Genomic DNA, 18,742 nt, shown 5'->3' with positions numbered 1-18,742 from the left:
TGAGTATTAATGGAATCTGCCAGATATAAAATAGTGGCATTAAATCTTAAGATTTAGAATGTTGTAAAGAAATTGGACTGTGTTCTCAGAATACTCTTAATGGAGGTATGAACAGTGTTTACTTTCTAAAATAAAGGATTCTAGTTCTTGGACCTAATATGTTCACTCAGAAAATGTTATTTGAAGCCAAATGGCAAACTATCCTAATATATAGTGTTTCAAATCCGATATTCCCCTTTGATATAGCAAATTACCTTGGTTAACCATTATATGCACTGGCTGTGTGAATATTTCTCCTTGACATTTTGTGGTACTATCCATGGAGCTTGGTCCATTAGGGTAAATGGAGAACTGCCCCATTGACCTCAATCTGTCAATCTTCCTGCCTGTCAGTCTTCCTCTTCCTTGGCCTCACTGTTGTCCTTGTAGAACTCAACAGAGAAGTGGATGTGGGATGGGTGGGAATTAGAATCAATCGACTCTCCCTGTCATTGGGTCAGGCTCCACCTACTGTCCGGGTTCCCTGTATTCCACACCACCAAGCTTAATAGACACCAGCTACCACTGAATACTGGGGACGCGGGTGGCTCTGTGGGTAAAACCTCAGTGCCTAGGACTTGCCGATCGTCAGGTTGGCAGTTCGAATCCCCGCGGCGGGGTGCGCTCCCACTGCTCGGTCCCAGCGCCTGCCAACCTAGCAGTTCGAAAGCACCCCCGGGTGCAAGTAGATAAATAGGGACCGCTTACTAGCGGGAAGGTAAACGGCGTTTCCGTGTGCTGCGCTGGCTCGCCAGATGCAGCTTGTCACGCTGGCCACGTGACCCGGAAGTGTCTGCGGACAGCGCTGGCCCCCGGCCTCTTAAGTGAGATGGGCGCACAACCCTAGAGTCGGACACGACTGGCCCGTACGGGCAGGGGTACCTTTACCTTTACCTACCACTGAATACTATTTACAACTATGGACAGAGTGCAAACTTATAAGGGCAAAACTATATCTTCCATGAAAAACAAGGGGTCTTCAAGAGGCATATTGGGCAGGGGTCGACAACGTTAATCTTGCCTGGGCCGGATCGGTCCCACAGAAATCCTTCTGTGGGCCGGATTGCCTGCGGTTTTCAGCGATTTTGGGCATCTGCATGTGCAGATGCGATTTTCGGCACTGTGAAAGCGAGTCCCCATGCCACACTGTGCTGGTTTGGCACAGCGCGCAAGCAGGCAGCTTGGTTCGGGGGCGGCTTGTAGGCCGGGCAAATGACCTCCATGGGCCGGTTGGTTGCTGACCCCTGCTATTGGGGCATGCCGCACTTGTGTGCAAACCTCACAGGTGAGCGAGGAATGGATGAGCACGGTAAGCTCAGCCTTATCTCTTAAACGTCATTGTTTAAAGCAAGTAGCTTCTTCGACTTGTGGAGGCTTCCTGCTTCACGCAGTCACCCTGCATGAGCTGGAGGGTCATGGAGATAGCAGCATGGTATGTTCATGTGTGAGCTCAACATGCTCGTCTCTGCTCATGGCTAGGGTTCACCTGCAAGCAGAGTGCTGAAACGGGGATCTGGATTGCAGACAAACTTGCTGGCTCAAATAGTGAAAGGTCCCTTCCAGATGAGCGGCTTATTGTGCATTCATCCCGATGTGTTCGCACAAAGATTGCATGGAGGTTAGATGACCTCAGCTGTTTATCAAGCATTCATTCTAATTGGCCTGTGGGGAGGCTCTAGATGGCTTTAAGCAAGCACCCCCACACACTTTCCTTGTCCTTGCCCAATCTTTGCAGAAAGCGGGTTTGTTGCGCAAGAGTCCCCAAATCGATTGCGCAGCCTGAGATTGTCAGAACATGATTGAATCCCAGCTGTAAGTGGCAACAGCCTGGAAGCGCCTGAAGCCACCATATTTTAAGAGTTTGGCTCAGAATGGCACCTGATCTGGGGTCACTGTCTCTATTCATGGAGTGTGAGCAATAATGCGCTCCCCTTGCTAAATTTGCGTGAGAATCAAGTGCTTTGCCCTTATTGGTGCATCTTGGAGTTCACATTTCAGGTGGCACTTCCTCTAGGGAAAGGGGAGCTGGGAGCCGGGTTGAAAACTCTGGAGCCGCACCAGTTCTTGCTTCTAGCTGAGGGCAAAGGCTAACTCTAGGTCTTTGTTCGCCTCACTCTTTGCTCTCACCTTCACGGTCACAGAAGGAAATGTGGCCTTTTCCCTTCACTGCCTCGCCTCTGCCTGCCAGCCCCTTTTCCACAGCCCTGCAGCAGCGTGTGAAAACTGTAGAGGGATTGTTACAGTTGCTCAGGGCAACAGGAATTTATGATACGTTTTGCATCATAATTTAGAAGCCTCAGAAGGGGAACATTGTGTGCTGAACAGCTCTCCCCAAGACTCCTCCCAAACATCCTCGCTCTCTCTCTTGCTGCAGGCTATCAGAAGTCGAAATAGCCATTTAAGAAACAGCTGGGAGCAACCAGGAAGTAGACAGGACATATCCTTTAGGCCTCCTTTGTTTCATCGCCTTCCTTCTGTTTCTCATTTGTTCTTGCTTCCCTGAGCACTAGCCGAAGAAATGATCCCCTGCTCTGGATACTGCCAAGCGTATTGCATTTTCTTTCAAACAAACAAGCCAAACAAAATATCATCTAGCAGGACTTTCACAGAAATCCAAGGTGGAGACAGATGTCAAGCTACATGCCGCTGAAGAGAAGTCTAGATTTGCACAGAGGCTGTATCTGACATGACTGCCAGCAGTGTTGAGAGGTACCATTGAAGCAAGACTCGAGGGGCAGAGGTCCAGGGCCCCTCTCAGCAGAATGAGCAGGAGGGACCCAAAACACAGCAAGGCTGCATTTATGGATGGGGGAAGAAATCTGAGTCAGTGCACATTTATAGGCAAAAAACCAACCTGATCTGCACTTTCTGAAATGAAATGTGAGCAGAAACACAGCAATCCTTCAACGTCCACAGTTCTCCAAGCTTGCCATGGAGTTTTCTTATCAAATAATGTGTGCAAAAATGCTTATATCCAGGGAATGTGTTCATAAAGGCGTATGCAAGGGGAAATAACAATACATCAGGGGAACTGCTTGCAAAATATGCATCTTAGGAAAAACTGCATGCAAAAAAAAAAGGGGTGTGTTTAACCCCCCCCCCCCAATTTGATGCTGGAATGTGGAGAACTCTATTTAAGAATGAGGAGGAAAACTGAGAGAAACTTGAAATTGATTCCTCCCCAGCTACATTTAAAGTCAGTGAAGGCACATTATCATCTAAAGAGCCCCTCTCACAATTCTTTTAAGACCAGAGTCCAAAACTACCCACCTGAAGTACTAGTAAAATCTCCAGGGCAACTTTACACAATCCATTTCCCATGGAATAGAAAGAAGGCACAAAAAGGTCATGTTGTATAATAATCCTTCAGTTTGAAAGACAGAGACTGAGCAGACAGCAGCCAAGCAGCCAATCCTAGTCCAAATCTGCTTCTGGCCCATAAACAACAGTACCATCCTTTGGACTCCAAGGCTTTGAAAGTTTAGAAAAGCTTTCAGGTTTTTTTTATATCTTGACAAACCTCTACTCCCAAAACAGTTCCTTCCACTTTCCCTGGCCAGGCTAGTTTTTCCCCTGGTGAGGGGATGAGCTTTAGGATGGCACAACTGTTTTGATTGCCAATCGGGACTCTGAGGCTCATTTCTTTTTCAGGCTCTGCCTAAACTGTTGAGGCATTTCAGTTCCCAGGAGAATATTCTGGAAGGTGGCAAATTCTCTGCCTCAAAACCGAGTGAAGAATTTCAGGTGCATCCACGAATCTAGTTTTGATACTATCTAATATTAGTTTAACATTGCTGAAGGAAGCAGTTGACTTGACCTGTTGGATCAATCCATCAACCTCTGATGGATGATTTAGAAGTATTGGTTCTGACATCACTTTCACTGCCCACCCACCTTCTTCCTTCCAGCCCTTAGTACATATCGCTTCCTTCATCTGCCAGTATGAACTAGAAATATAGTTCCATTCAGTATGAACTGAGCTGAAGTGTTTACGATAGAGGAGTTCTCTCTCTCTTTCTCCACCCCCAACAAAAAATGTTCAGAGACAGTTTCACTCTCAAATTGTGGAAGAATTCTCCCACTCTCCTTGAGTATACTCAGCAAACCTCTCTCCCCTCCATGTTTCACAATTTGGGGAGGCCATTATCATTTAGCCTTGTCCTGATGGACTTCCATACATGGGTGATGTGATATTGTTGCCTGCCACCCCAATCTCTGAGTGATGCAAGATTCCAGGCTCTTACCCAAGGTTCAGTTTCATCAGAATGAGGGACAGCAGAGACTGCGGTATCATTATGTTATATGGTTTATTTACACACATATGCAACCTGAGCCTACAACGGAGAGGCTCACAGCATCAACACCCCAAGAAGGTCTTGCTTCTCCCATAGCCATGGCCATGGCTCTCAGCAGAAATCAGGCATGTCTCTGTCTCTCAAGTGCCCAGCCTGCTTCTAGCCTCTAGCTCACACAATTCAACCCTGGCTTTTGTCCTTCTAACTAGCAGCTAGTTGAAGGAGGGCCCCCACCCATTTTTCCTCTGACACGGAACCACTTCCTTTCTTACCTTAATGACCCATATTTAGAGGGCATTGCCAAGAAATGTGTCTTGTTGAATTCAGGAATTAGAAGGCACTCAGGTACAGGCTCTCCCCACACCCCAAAACTCACAACACTATGTTCAGTCAGCAGGATCATGAGGTGTACAGTGCAGTCATGATCTGAAGGTTTTAACCCCACACATTTACCACAGCCCCCAGCCCAGCATGTATTCTGAGTGCACTGCAGACATATAAACTAGGAAGAGTGGGAGTTTTATGCAAAGTATAACATGCACAGATATGCATAGATGACAGCACCTTCTATGGATGCCATAATCACCTCTACTCTCTCCTGTCCATCATCAGCAAAATAGTTTTGCCAAATATGTTTTCAGTACATTAAAATACATGGGTGTAGCTGAAGAACAGAAAATATGAACCCTATGATTGATTAGAATTAGAGAGACTTGGACACTGAAAGGTGGAGCAAACAGAAGCACACGGCCTTCGGAGGAAGCATGAGCCTGAAAGCAAACTGATGTATGTCACCTGAAATGGAAGAAAGGGGAAATCACAAAGGAGGAGTATACATGAGTAGCCAACAGTTGCAGGGTGAATGTCAGGTGGGCTAAAGCTCAGAAAGAGCTCAGGTGTGCAAGAGAGATTAAAAATAATTTTAAAAGGTTTCTTCGGCTATGGTCAAAGCAAGAGGAAGAAGAAGCAAGCGATAGGTCCTCTGCGTGGAGAAGATGGAAAATTGCTATTGGGTGACAGACAGAAAGTGGAACTGCTCATCACCTACTTTGCCTTGGTCTTCACCCAAAAGGAAAGTGATGCCCAACCTGGTGATAAGAGAATAAACAGTGTAAGGAAGGAACTGCAGCCCAAGATAGGAAAAGAGATGGTAAGGGAACACCTAGCTATTTTAAATGAATTAAAATCTCCAGGGCCTGGTACTAAAGGAGCTTGTGGATGTAATCTCAGCGCCTCTGTCTATAGACTTTGATGATTCTTGGGGAACAGGGGAGGTCCCTGCAGAGTGGGCAAATGTTGTCCCTATCTTCAAAAAGGGGGGGAAAGAAGACCGGGGTAACTACCAACTGGTGTGCTTGACAATGATACCAGGGAAGGTCCTAGAACAGATCATTCAACAGTCAGTCTGTGAACACTTTGTTGTTGTTTAGTCATTTAGTCGCGTCCAACTCTTTGTGACCCCATGGACCAGAGCACTCCAGGCACTCCTGTCTTCCACTGCCTCCCGCAGTTTGGTCAAACTCATGCTGGTAGCTTCGAGAACACTGTCCAACCATCTTGTCCTCTGTCGTCCCCTTTTCCTTGTGCCCTCATCTTTCCCAACATCAGGGTTTTTTCCAGGGAGTCTTCTCTTCTTATGAGGTGGCCAAAGTATTGGAGCCTCAGCTTCAGCATCTGTCCTTCCGGTGAGCACTCAGGGCTTATTTCCTTAAGAATGGATAGGTTTGCTCTTCTTGCAGTCCATGGGACTCTCAAGAGTCTCCTCCAGCACCATAATTCAAAAGCATCAATTCTTCGGCGATCAGCCTTCTTTATGGTCCAGCTCTCACTTCCATACATCACTACTGGGAAAACCATAGCTTTAACTATACGGACCTTTGTTGGCAAGGTGATGTCTCTGCTTTTAGAATTATAGAATCATAGAGTTGGAAAGTACCCCAAGGTTCATCTAGTCCAACCCCCTGTAATGCAGGAATCTCAACTAAAGCATCCATAACAGATGACCATCCAACCTCTGCTTAAAAACCTCAAGTGAAGGAGAGCCCACAACCTCCCAAGGGAGTCCATTCCAATGCTGAAAAGCTCTTAATGTCAGAAAGTTCCTCCTGATGTTTAGTCAGACTCCCCCTTCTTGTAATTTGAAGCTATTGGTTTGCCTTCTACCCTCCAGAGCAGGAGAAAACAATCTTGTTCCCTCTTCCATGTGACAGCCCTTCAGATATTTGCAGATGGCTATCATACCTTCTCACAGTCTTTTCCAGGCATAGCAACCACAAGGCCAATTGCAAGTTCTTCTAACATCATCAGTCAGGACACCTCCATACAATATTTAGTGCTGAATTAATCTAGCACCACTTTAAGGAGAGTTGACTGCTTCCTCCCATTATATAGTCTATGGGTGACTTTGTGCATTTCAAAGGCATTAGGAGCAGGACATTCACGGTTGCAGCACTTGCTTTATGGAAATCCCTTTCTACTGTCCTTAGATAAGCACCAACTGTGTTAAACTTCCTTCAGAGTTTTCTGTTTCCATGGCCTTTCTCTGAAATGTGACCCCAGCAACATGCAACATTGATCAATGTGATTTTATTTTATTCTGAATTTCATGTAGCATATTGCATTCTTCCATTGTATGCTGCTCTGGTTTTTTTTAAATGTGTGTAATTAATTAACTAAAATAATGGTTTTTATTTTATTGCACCTTGTGAAGTGCACATGTGTTTGATGAATTTACTGTTGCATTTTTCTCTGTATGGCAGAATCCAGTATAACAATTTTATATGCCATTTGGTTGCATTTGAGTTTATTTCCAGTGGACATTTTATTTTTATTTTTTGTATTTATGGGGAAATCTTTGGCTATGATATCTATCACTGGAAAACAGTCACACTGGTTTATTGTTTTGGGTACAGAAAGGATGGTACAAGAAGAAGATGTCAAAATTAGACATTCTTTGAACAGGTGGAGCCTTCCTGTTAGCTGTAGGTGCAGTATGCAGGTGTCAATATCTGAAACAAGTACACAAGAATGCAGGCCACTGCTTTCCCTAATTCCTGAATGGTGTATGTGTGTGTGCATGAGAGAGAGAAAGAGAGAGCATCAGGGTAAGTTGTAGGCAAGAGAACAGAACCAAGTCATCTGGACTGCAGCAGAGCAGAGCACTCACTTTGCTTTTGTGATGAGAGAAGGATTGCAGTTCGTTGAGAAGGTCTCTCTCCCAGCTCATTGAACCAAATGACCAAATAACTCACAGCATCTCCAGACTGCCACTCTTTCCTTATTCAATCACATACTGGCAGGTTGCACAAGAAAGTTGATTTGGAACTCTTGTGTAACAAAACCCACCCGCCATTTTTTTTTGCAACAAGGAAAGTGATGGCAAAATGCACTGGGGAACATGAGATGATAACATTTGCTCGAGGCAACATTTTCTAACCTCCCTGCAGACAAATCAGAATGAATGATTGATTTAACAGCTATTGCTGTTACCCTTGATGCAAGCATAGCAGGATGACTGCTCAATAAAAGGTTGTTTCCTTTGCCTGTCTTAAAACTTACAACATTCAGTTTCACTGGATGGTCCCACGTTCTGGTATTACGAGAGAAGAAGAAAAAACCTCCTTATCAACTTCTCCATACCATCCATGTGTAAATTTATACACTGTTATTCGTTCCCTTCCCTAAACTAATTGTTGTTGTTGTTTAGTCATTTAGTCGTGTCCGACTCTTCGTGACCCCATGGACCAAAGCACGCCAGGCACTCCTGTCTTCCACTGCCTCCCGCAGTTTGGTCACACTCATGCTGGTAGCTTCGAGAACACTGTCCAACCATCTCGTCCTCTGTCGTCCCCTTCTCCTTGTACCCTCAATCTTTCCCAACATCAGGGTCTTTTCCAGGGAGTCTTCTCTTCTCATGAGGTGGCCAAAGTATTGGAGCCTCAGCTTCACAATCTGTCCTTCCAGTGAGCACTCAGGGCTAATTTCCTTAAGAATGGATGCGTTTGATCTTCTTGCAGTCCATGGGACTCTCAGGAGTCTCCTCCAGCACCCTAAACTAATAAGCCCCAAATATTGTAGCTTCAGACTTTTCCACACAGGGAAGTTTTCCCAGCCCTTCGGTCATTTTAGTTGCCCATTTTCTGAACTTTTCCAAGATCTACCATAACATTTTGATGTGCAGCAGAAGCCCCAGAGTGAACTGCTAATCATTCCTGTTGCCAGTCACTGCTCTATCCACACCCCTCTTCATTGGAGCAGGACCAGGGAGGCCAGATTCGGCCATAGGTCCTTCAGTTGCTGATACCCAAACTAATGTGCATCCAGGACTATGAGACTGTAAATCTCATTTTCCTGTTTTGAATAATACTGATACACTTCCATATTGCAGCAATAGAATTCACGCAGAATACTGTATGCAAAGAGAGCAAATCTAGATGGGACCTAGCTGAATTTCAGAAGAAGAAGAAGAAGAAGAAGAAGAAGAAGAAGAAGAAGAAGAAGAAGAAGAAGGAAGAAATGCAGCCAGAGCAAATAAACCTGCAGTCTTCTCAAACTCAAGCAGGCCTTTGTTTTGAAGAGTTGCTTATCTAGATGGAAGCCCTTTGAATGAACAATAAAGTGAAGTAAATTTTAAGTACAGCATCACAGAGTCTCTCTGTGTGTTCTTTATCCAAAGGACTCAGGAGGACACCTTTAGAGCAACAAGATCTGAAGTGCAGTCTGGAAGAATTCAAGGGTACAACAGTATTGAAGATAATCAGATTCCATTTCAAAGGCAAAAAAGAAAAGAAAAAAGTAATGAGACGCTCATGTGTGCTGGTTGGTGATGCAGGGATAAATGAATCATTTAAGCTGTAGTTCTCTATAGACCTACCTGGAAGGTTCGCCTTAGTCGGCTCGGTGGAGCTTACTTCTGAGTAGACGTGCACAGGATTATACCATTCAAGTTCTACCTCCACACCTGTATTTAAATAACATTTAAATACAGGATGGCCTTTGGATCCAAGAATCCCTGCTGTGGGTCTGGCTGGCTCAAACTGTTTGCATGAAGGACATTTCCCAGGAGAAATCCAGCAAGCTCTGAAATCTTTCTAAAATGGATCTGAGGAAGAGTCACCTAATCCCTTGGTGCTGGTGTGATGGAAATTATTTGGGTCACCAAAACCTGGACTTGATCATGCCGTTCTAAAGGCACTTATCTGACTACCACCCTCTCTGAAGCTGACATCTCTCTGTTGAGTGGCCAGGGATAATTAGCCGGATTATATGCATTTGGTAGGGAGAGCACTGTTTTTAGCATCGCAGTGCACTGGGAGGGCTCCTCTTTCTCTAGCCCCCTCCTCTTTAATTTTATGCCAGGATCTCTGTAGGAAGAAATCGCCTTGTCACCCAGCCTCTCCTATCAAAGGAGCGCACATCTGCTCTTTATTCTCCCCTGGTTTCATTGTCTTTTTTGGGTGCCTCCCTCTCCCTCCCTCCCTCCCTCCCTCCCTCCAAAAGACAATCAAGACAAATGAAGACTTCATCACCATGATCACGGCCAGGACATCTGGGAAGGAATGGGAGAGAGACAGAGGCATGCACAGCAGAATAGCTAGAGAGAAACTGTGACAGCAAGTCTGCGTCATTCTGGGATGTAGGGTTTCGAAGCAGAAGTGAAAGTGGTAGCGTTGCCCGTAGGCAATGAGGCTGGATAATGACAGGAAGAGGGGGGGTGAAGGTCCCTGAGGGCCATTGTGATGGAGGAAAGGGAAGGCAAAAAGAGGCGTCTGCACAGGCAGTTGATAGGGGTGTGTTTGTGTGTGTGTGTTTGAGAATGAGGGTCCTTGCTGGAATTTGCAAAATGACTTTTCTTGCCAATTGCTATGTGTGTGCTCTCTTCTCTCCCATAGGGAAACAAAATTGCTCTTGAGGGATACTACTAGCAGTTTTTAATCCACATTAAGGAAGGAAAGATTAGTAGTGGCTGTTGCTGATCAGGTTGCGTTTTCTAAGGAGTCTGAAGCCTGTCCAAAGCGTATGGGTTGGAAGTCTTTCCTACTGATCCCAGGTGTATAAAAGTTGGTCATTTCGTATCCATGGCTTGTGAAGGGAAGATGCTAAGCATATGCTGAAAGCCACTCTTTTCTGAGCGTTTCTTACGTTTCAGGACATATGACTTGGCCACGGGAACAGACTTAATAAGGAGATTCGTGTTTAAGCCTAAATGGGATCTCTGGAAAGTCTTCAGTTGCAAAGAAGAGGAGCTTTAATTAAACCGGTTTGCAAAGGGAGTCCTTCGGACTTGATGGTGGCGTAGCTCAGAGGCAGAGCACAATGCGAAAGGTTCCGGGTTCAATCCCAGACATCTCCAGTCAGGGTTGAGAGACACTCATTGTCTCCAGTTGACAGTACTGAGGCAGAAGAACGAATAGCCTCCTCGCTACAAACCATCTCCTTATGTTCCCAAGTGGGAGGGCGTAGCACTTGGAAGAAAAGGCGCTCTGCACACGCTCAGAGGTGCGGGATCAACAATACGTCATTGCCATCGCTTAAGATTTCCAGAGAATATGAGCCCCGAGGTTCTGGGGCAGGCCTCTTGACGGAGGACCCGCCGCCGCTCCAACTCTCGCTAGAAAGAGAAAAGTATAACATACACCCACAAGAGGGGCCCTGAAACCATGTTGCAAAATAAAATAAAAAATAAAAAATCCTCCTGGGGCGGAGTAGCGGGGCGGAGTCAGCCAAGAGAAAGAAGAAGAAGAAAAAGAGGTGGGGTTTGGAAGCCTGTTGCCCCCTGGAGTGGAGGGAAAGGGACTTGGGAGCGGAGGCAACTTGCGCGAGCGTCCTGCGTCTGAGCGCGCCACGCGTTTGGCAACGGGAGAAACCGACGCGATGTAGGATCGGGGCGGCGGGGGTTTGGCTCAGGGGATCGGGGCCCCAGCCCAGCCCAGGCTCGCCCCCTCACCTTCTCCTCTGCTTTGGTCGATTGGCGTCTGCCAGGCTCCCTCGCTGGCTCTCCAAGGCAAGCAGCAGGCACATCGAGCGTGTGGCTGGGAAGAGCGGGTGCGCCGGCGGCGGCGGCGGCGGGTTCGCTTCCCTCCCTCTCCTCCTCTCCACTCCACCCCGCTCCTCTTCTTCTCCGTCTCTCTCTCTCTCCACCCCCCACCCCGCCTCTCCTCCTTTTCGCGGCTGTGTGATCTCTGGACAAGGCGTTTAGTGACGGGGGAACGTGCTACCAGGCTTAAAGTATGGCAAGCAAAGATGGTTTCTGCCAAGGAGCCAGCGATCGCGATGCCTTGGGGTCTGTCTGTCACCTTCCTACACTTCCTGTGCCTGACGACCTGGTGAGTAGCAGGGCAGCATCCCCCCCCCTCCGTCCAATTCCCTGGCACCCCTTACTTGATGCCCCGGATTTGGGAAGAGGAGAGAGAGAGAGAGAGGAAGAAGGTGAGTTGGCGAGGGCGAAATCAAAGCTGCCACCTCTCTCTCCCCGCCTCTCCTTTCTTCTTGCCTCTTTCCCACTAAAATGCTTTTGTGCTTCCACCCCCCACTCCCTTGTAGCCTCACCGTGCTCCCGGGACAGCTCAAAAAGGAGGAGAAATTATGGCCGGAGAATTTCACGCGCATCCTGGACCGTCTCCTGGATGGTTATGACAACAGGCTGCGTCCTGGATTTGGGGGTATGGTTACTGTGTACGGTCCCTGCTGTCTGTGCTGAGTCTGCCTGTGTGTCTTGTCTGTGGGGGAAATTCGCCTAGGTATGCTTCTGTGCCTTTCCAAACCAAAACAAAAACAAAGTAATGATGATGGTTGATTTTCTCTTGTTGTGTGCCTTCCACAAACCATGTTGAACCCATTTCCCTCCTCCAGCTCTGCTATATCTGATCACTTGGATGGGGAAGGGGGGGGGGAGAAAAGGGAGGGAGAGCCTTCTGATTCTTTACATCCCCCCCCCTACAAAAAAAAAAGAGAGCCACATTCCAGATTGTGGCACCCAAAGCTGCTCCTTCGATGCTTAGAAACGCCACAGCCACCCACTGGTTCTAGCACAGCTTCTCAGTCCAGTTTCCTGGGTCCTGTTTTGGATTTCGGCGGCAGCTTGTCAATCAAAATTCCGCTACATGCTTAACATGAGTAGGGAGGAAGTTTGGTCTCCTCCTCCCAGTTCACATCCTTGGAGATCCAGCAGTGGCAAGGCGACGCCGGGGAACATTCCTCCCTGCCAGTTTTGGCTACCTCCTCTCCCCTGGCCCTCTCTGATTCTGCCACATTAAGCAGAGAAAACAGGGATTTAGCAGCTGGACCCCCATTCCTCCCCCCCCCGCCCAACCTCATCTGCAGATTGTGTACATGGTGGTAGGAGAGAAGTTGAGAGTTGGTTGCCTGGATCCTGCCACTTTGGGGGCAGCAATCGCTTGGCATTCTGTCAAAGGAGAGCAAATGCAGCTGCTGCTTCTGATTAAAAACACACCCGCACAATCCGGCAGTGAGGCTATGGGAGAGTTTTTTTTGTTTTTTAAAAGAAATCTTGCACCTGCATCTGATGATCTTGGCAACAACGTTCACATCGAAAGCCCCATCCTTTGCAGGCGGTAGCAGCAGAAAGTGGAACGCCCCCTTCTTTAGCTCACATTTATGCCCCCTCAAATTTTTTAGCTCTAGTCCAATACATGGGGACCTCCAGATTTTGTAGCAGCCGCTCATCCTGGCTTTGCTTAATTGCTGCCCTCGCCGCCGCGTTAATTATACTTGTTCATTTTTCTGATTTAGCAGGTTGGGTGGCTGAACTTTGAGTCAACCCATGGCCAGATTTGTGGGTTGGATTTGTGACCCAGGAGGTGCAAAAAGTCCCACAGGATCAAGCAACACTCCGCCTCCCCTTTGCTTCCATGACAAAGTGTTGAGGGCTGGCTACAGCTCTTCCTTGTTGCTGGAAATGGGCATGTGTCAAAATGTAGGATGAGGCGATGGAGTTATTTCGGAGGCTACTATGCAACCAGCACTGAGCAAAGACTTTGCTGAGGCTTGTTCTGTGAAAACATTGTGCTTCTTTCTTTAAGTGCTTAGTTTAGACATGTGATACACCTACGCTGGCATCTATGCCGGTAATTTCCAGATATGCTGTTACCCAGTGCAGTCATAATGGGAAGCAACTTGGCACTATCAGTTCCTGCTTATTTTAGACATCTTTTCAGTAGAGTTGGGCTGCTCTGAGGTCTGTTGAAGAACACGAAGCATAGATGAAGTTAACCTTATGAAAACATCACACTCAACCAGTGACACAACGATGGTTTTCTAGTCTCTTTTGTACATTTCTCTCCAGTGTGCATGCACAGATATTGTCTGATCATAAATCGCATAGATGTTTTGCATGTGTTTTTGTGAGATGATAGTTTTTACTTGATGCACTTTGGTTGGCATAAGGTTCTGGAAACTTTTGAGTTACAAGAGAAAACTTTACCAAGAAGATTAAAGGCAGCCAATTTTTTCTAGCTCAGCTCCAAAGAACCGTGGCCCAAGTTAGACATAAAGAGAGCTTTTGGATTTGTGGTTCTTGAACAGCAGCTCTCCATGTCACATGGCAAAGTCCTTTTGAGGGAGATTATGAAAGTGGTTTGTGATACTGGATGCAGGACTAGTCTGAGATATTTTGCTGCCTGAATCCAAGGACAATAAGATGACCAGACTGGTAGCTGGATCTTATTTCCAACACTGGCAATGGGGCATTATGCTTCCATAGAGAGCAACAGACTAGCTTAGGGAGTGCAGGCCAGGTCAGGCCGCAAACACATCTCTGCCCCCCAGCAACTTGCTGCCACTCCCTGGCTCTCATGATAGGATACCTGAGGACGCTGCCCCACACTATCCAAGGCCAGTCCTGATGGCATAGGACACAACAATTCAAAGGGATGGTGAGGAATCAAAAATTATACTGGACCCAACTGCTTAGGCACAGTATGAACTTATGCATGTTGTTCAAAACTAAGTCTCACTATAATCAGTGGGGGTTGCTGTCAAGTAAGTGAGTTTAAGACTGCAACCCTAAAACAGTTATTTTCCCTATATGTGGAACAAAATCAGACAACTACATGCAATGTTTAGAATATTTTCTCTCATCCCAACTATTTAATCGCTTCAAACATGCATGTTTGCTTATTGAATAGCATACATGGCGCTTAAAGAGTTTAAGGTCTTTGAGTTATATGATGTTCTACCGACCCAAGAACTAAAAGGAATTGCTCCCATTGCTTGGTCCCTGCTCCTGCCCACCTAGCAGTTTGAAAGCACATCAAAGTGCAAGTAGATAAATAGGTACCGCTCCGGTGGGAAGGTAAACGGCGTTTCCGTGTGCTGCTCTGGTTTGCCAGAAGTGGCTTAGTCATGCTGGCCACATGACCCGGAAGCTGTACGCTGGCTCCCTCGGCCAATATAGCGAGATGAGGGCCGCAACCCCAGAGTCAGCCACGACTGGACCTAATGGTCAGGGGTCCCTTTACCTTTTAGTCTGGCACCCACCCATGTATCTTAAAAATGTTTAGAAGGCAAAAATGATGTACACACACAGTTAAGTCCAGTCACACCAGAAGTGGTTTAGTCATGCTGGCCACATGACCCGGAAAGCTGTCTGAGGACAAACGCCAGCTCCCTCGGCCTGAAAGCAGAGATGAGCGCTGCACCCCAAAGTCAAATTCAACTAGACTTAACCATCCAGAGGCCCTTTACACCCCCACACCCACACACCACAAAATGATAACTTTTTTGTCTCTAAAGTGAAGCAAACATTTGCATTAATAAGCAACTAGAGTCCCTACATGACTGAGATTCAGCTACAGAAGTGTTGAATGAACAGATGTATCAGCTTCTGGCTCCACAATGATGTGTCCCACAAACCATAGCTGGCCTGCTAAAATGCATGATCTCATCTATTTTACATCTTGTGCAGATTTCATAGTCAGCTGAGAAAGAGGCTGTTAATCTTTCTGGAATAAATGCCAATTTTAGGGTCCCATAAATGATTATATGTCACATTATCTATCTGAGGCACATAAAGTCATATAATTGAGAGGTACCCTCAGGGGCCATTTGATGGTTGGAGAATTAGTGGTTCAGATAAATAGGAGTATTACTACACAGGATTCACACTGAGATGACTCTAGATTGGGGTGGGATTCCTGTGACAAAAAGATTGCACACATGACGGTCTGCCTAATTTCAAAGTAGGGCAGCCATCACCAACAACATAAAGAAAAAGAGTAAATGGATAACATAAAAATGGTTATAAAGGGCAGAGATTCACATATAATTTTCATGGGCTGATAGAGTCAATTTTAGAAATAATTGCTATAATTTAAATACATCTCACCAGAGTGGAGAAGACTGTGACCAGGTGACTTGTCTACTTGCTCATCTTCTCTCCTAATGATAACTGCTGATGGACAAGTTCTGCCTTCACTTAAGTATATATTTAAATTGGGTCACACTGGGCAGCAGGGGTGACATCTTGAATAAAATATTGGAGTGGCAGGTAAGGCCCACCCCACATAATCGATCACGGGAAGCGATGCACGCACACCATATGAATGGCAATGCCCCTCAAAAAAATTATTGGGTAGTGGGCAAAGGGACCTTAGCTCCTAGGAGTTGTCTCCTATGCGGTGGAAGGTGGTTCCATATAGAGGAGTGCTCTCTGTAAAGTATGGTGCCTGGGTGTTCTCTGTCAAAATCCCCCTGCAAGCAATTTGTTCAAACCTGTGGGAAGAGTGACCTGTTCCTCACCAGGGACCTGCTAGGCATGGGGTGGAGGAGGGCTGGCAGAAAGAGAGAAAAGTGGGTGGCAGAGAGAGGGGGGGGAAAGGGGTGGTTTGATCCATTTTCAGTTCCTAACCCTACTCACTGCTGGCTTTGACCCCACCCACAGCTGGCTTGCAGCCCCTGAAAGATAAAAAGGTAAAGGTAAAAGACCCCTGACAGTTAAGTCCAGTCGCAGATGACTCTGGGGTTGCGGCGCTCATCTCGCTTTACAGGCCAAGGGAGCCGGTGTTTGTCCGCAGAAGTTTTTCCGGGTCATGTGGCCAGCATGACTAAGCCTCTTCTGGCGCAATGGAACACCAAAACCAGAGCAGCACACGGAAACGCCATTTACCTTCCCACCACAGTGGTACCAATTTATCTACTCGCACTGACATGCTTTCAAACTGCTATGTAGGTTGGCAGGAGCTGGGACCGAGTAACAGGAGTTCACCCTGTCGCGGGCATTCGAACTGCCAACCTTCTGATCAGCAAGCCCAAGAGGCACAGTGGTTTAGACCACAGCGCCACCCCACCCCCGGAAAGATGGTGACCCTTAAAAGGAGAAAAGGTTGCCCACCCCGGTCCAACATGGGGCAGATAGTAGATATTTGGGCTGCTTCAACAATTACAGTTATAGGCTTACACCTTAAGGAGAAATGTGTGTAAATGATACAAGCATGTGTTTGGAAACACTTTGCCTCGTACAGGTATGTCTGCTTGAGAGGTGAAGGTGTATGTTTGATGGCAAGCCCGGGTTATAACACTATCTCTGTACTCTGTAGGCTTGGTAGACCCTACTCCAAGGGGCTTACAACCTTGAAAGAGACCCAAGCTGAACAGCAGAGGCAGAGGAAGGAAATTTAGGTAGGAGAAGGATGTGCAATTATTTCAGGTGCATGTACTTTTTTTAGGTACATGTGACTGACAATGCAATCCTAGGCATGTCTCCTTGAAAGTCCCACTAAGCCTTATTGCTGGCCGGGTGTGCACAGGACGGCAGTCTTAGATGCAGTAGTAGGGTATTGTGAGTAGGGGTTTATTCCAAAGGCTTGGCAGAAAAAGAAGAGTTTTGAGGAGGGATCTGGAGGAAGTGAAGGTAGTTGGCTTCCTAGGTGTATTCTAGGAGTGGATCCTAGGCAGCCAGGGAGAAAAGATAGAGGAGTTTCAGGGAGCATTTGGACAGCTAAGGGTGGTGAATTTGGATAAGTGAAGGTTTGTTGGGATACAAGCACAGAGAGATGAGGACTCTAAAGGTAAGAACAAGACACTTGTGCAAAATCTCATTATGAACAGGAAGCCAAAGCAGGAATTTAAGGATGGGCTTTATATGGTCTTGAGTGATGAGGAAGGTGGAAAGTTTTGATAGCAGAATGATGGATGGACATAATGGACCAAGATGAAACAGTGGAAGACCACTTCAGGTGTGGAATGGGGCAGCTGTTTCTTGTTGAATGAAGATCCAGCAGCAGACCTGGGGTTGCTGCCATGTAAATGAATGAAGCAACCCTGTAAACTAGGAATGTTGGAGAACTACCATGCATAAGATAGGGTTTACTTTATGTTCACATTTGGAATGAAAGGAAAATTCAATGAAAGCCCTAGAAAGAAAACCTTTGAAAACCAAGTTGGGTGTTGGGCCATTTTTCTTGCTTCTTTGTCCAAACTCAAAAAGGTGAACAGTGTTTAAAGCTCCTAAGAAGCAGATTGAATAAAAGACTCTGATTTGGGGAGATAGTATCTAGCCTTGTATTGTCCATTTTTGTAGTAAAGGTACCTTTCTGCTGAACTAGAAAGAACTCATATTATGATTTAATCGTGATTGTATGGCAGTGTGCAAAGGTTTGTTTCTTTGACATAACTCAGAATAGCAGCAGCTGATTAATCATTAAAATATTCTTTTTCTTCTTCGTTTTTTTTTGGCTTTTTTGTTGACAAACTTTTATGCCAAAAGTGTTTCACTTTTTTCTTTTTTTTTTTTTTGAAAGCATGTAATTCACCAATGAACACATAAGTAAACAAATGTCAGAGAGCATGGCAAGATTCAATGAGAAGAGAACATTTAATGTTAAAGTTGTGTTCCAGGTTGACAAGCAATGGAATATTTAATGTGCCTGCTGAATCATGTTTTCCAGCACATTTAGCTCTGGTTAAATTCTGTACAGATTTCACAGAAGCTGGGTTGACATGTCACAGATTCTGTGAAAGTACCTGTGTGGCAGTTGTTATTATTCATAAAATCACAGAATCATAGAATTGTCAAGCTGGAAGGGTCCACAAGGCAGTCCAACTGCCTGCAAAGCAGAAATCTCAGCTAAAGCATCCATGACAGATGGACATCCAACCTCAGTTTAGAAGCCTCTGCTTAAACCCTCTATTTAGTTTCATTTCATTTCATTTAAACCTTTTATTTAGTGTTAGGGGAGGGGTAGTACCTCTTGTTGGGGACACATTGTGCTCCTTCTGGGGGAGTTTGTCCACCTTTGGTCCACACCCTGCACTCAGCTTTCACCTGTGACTCCTAGAAGCTGTCAGCATGTGACCATGGCCACACCCAATATCAAAAAGAACACTTATCTGCAAGGGCTTAAGACCTATATGTGTTGTTTTTTAAAAAAAGAAAAGGTGAAAGCACTTTC

At 46.1% G+C, this 18,742-nt stretch overlaps 1 protein-coding gene and 1 long non-coding RNA gene across 2 annotated transcripts in view; one reads left to right on the top strand and one right to left on the bottom strand.

The window, feature by feature from the left end:
- Nucleotides 1-4,327: 4,327 nt before the first annotated feature.
- Nucleotides 4,328-11,385, bottom strand: LOC128420740 (uncharacterized). The gene is made up of 2 exons (XR_008332108.1): nucleotides 11,281-11,385; nucleotides 4,328-5,422 (listed from the first exon to the last, which is right to left on the bottom strand). It is a non-coding gene; the product is annotated as an uncharacterized LOC128420740 (long non-coding RNA).
- The window catches only part of GABRA4 (gamma-aminobutyric acid type A receptor subunit alpha4), a 60,983-nt gene continuing 53,331 nt past the window's right edge, over nucleotides 11,091-18,742 (top strand). The window contains exons 1-2 of the mRNA XM_053402593.1: nucleotides 11,091-11,659; nucleotides 11,877-11,995. Coding sequence (XP_053258568.1) covers nucleotides 11,577-11,659; nucleotides 11,877-11,995 — 202 coding nt within the window. The 5' untranslated portion in view covers nucleotides 11,091-11,576. The remainder of the gene's footprint in view (nucleotides 11,660-11,876; nucleotides 11,996-18,742) is intronic.

The sequence above is a fragment of the Podarcis raffonei genome, chromosome 9 (genome assembly GCF_027172205.1).
Source record: "Podarcis raffonei isolate rPodRaf1 chromosome 9, rPodRaf1.pri, whole genome shotgun sequence".
Taxonomy (NCBI): Eukaryota; Metazoa; Chordata; class Lepidosauria; order Squamata; family Lacertidae; genus Podarcis; species Podarcis raffonei.
This window is presented reverse-complemented; position numbering and strand designations above follow the sequence as displayed.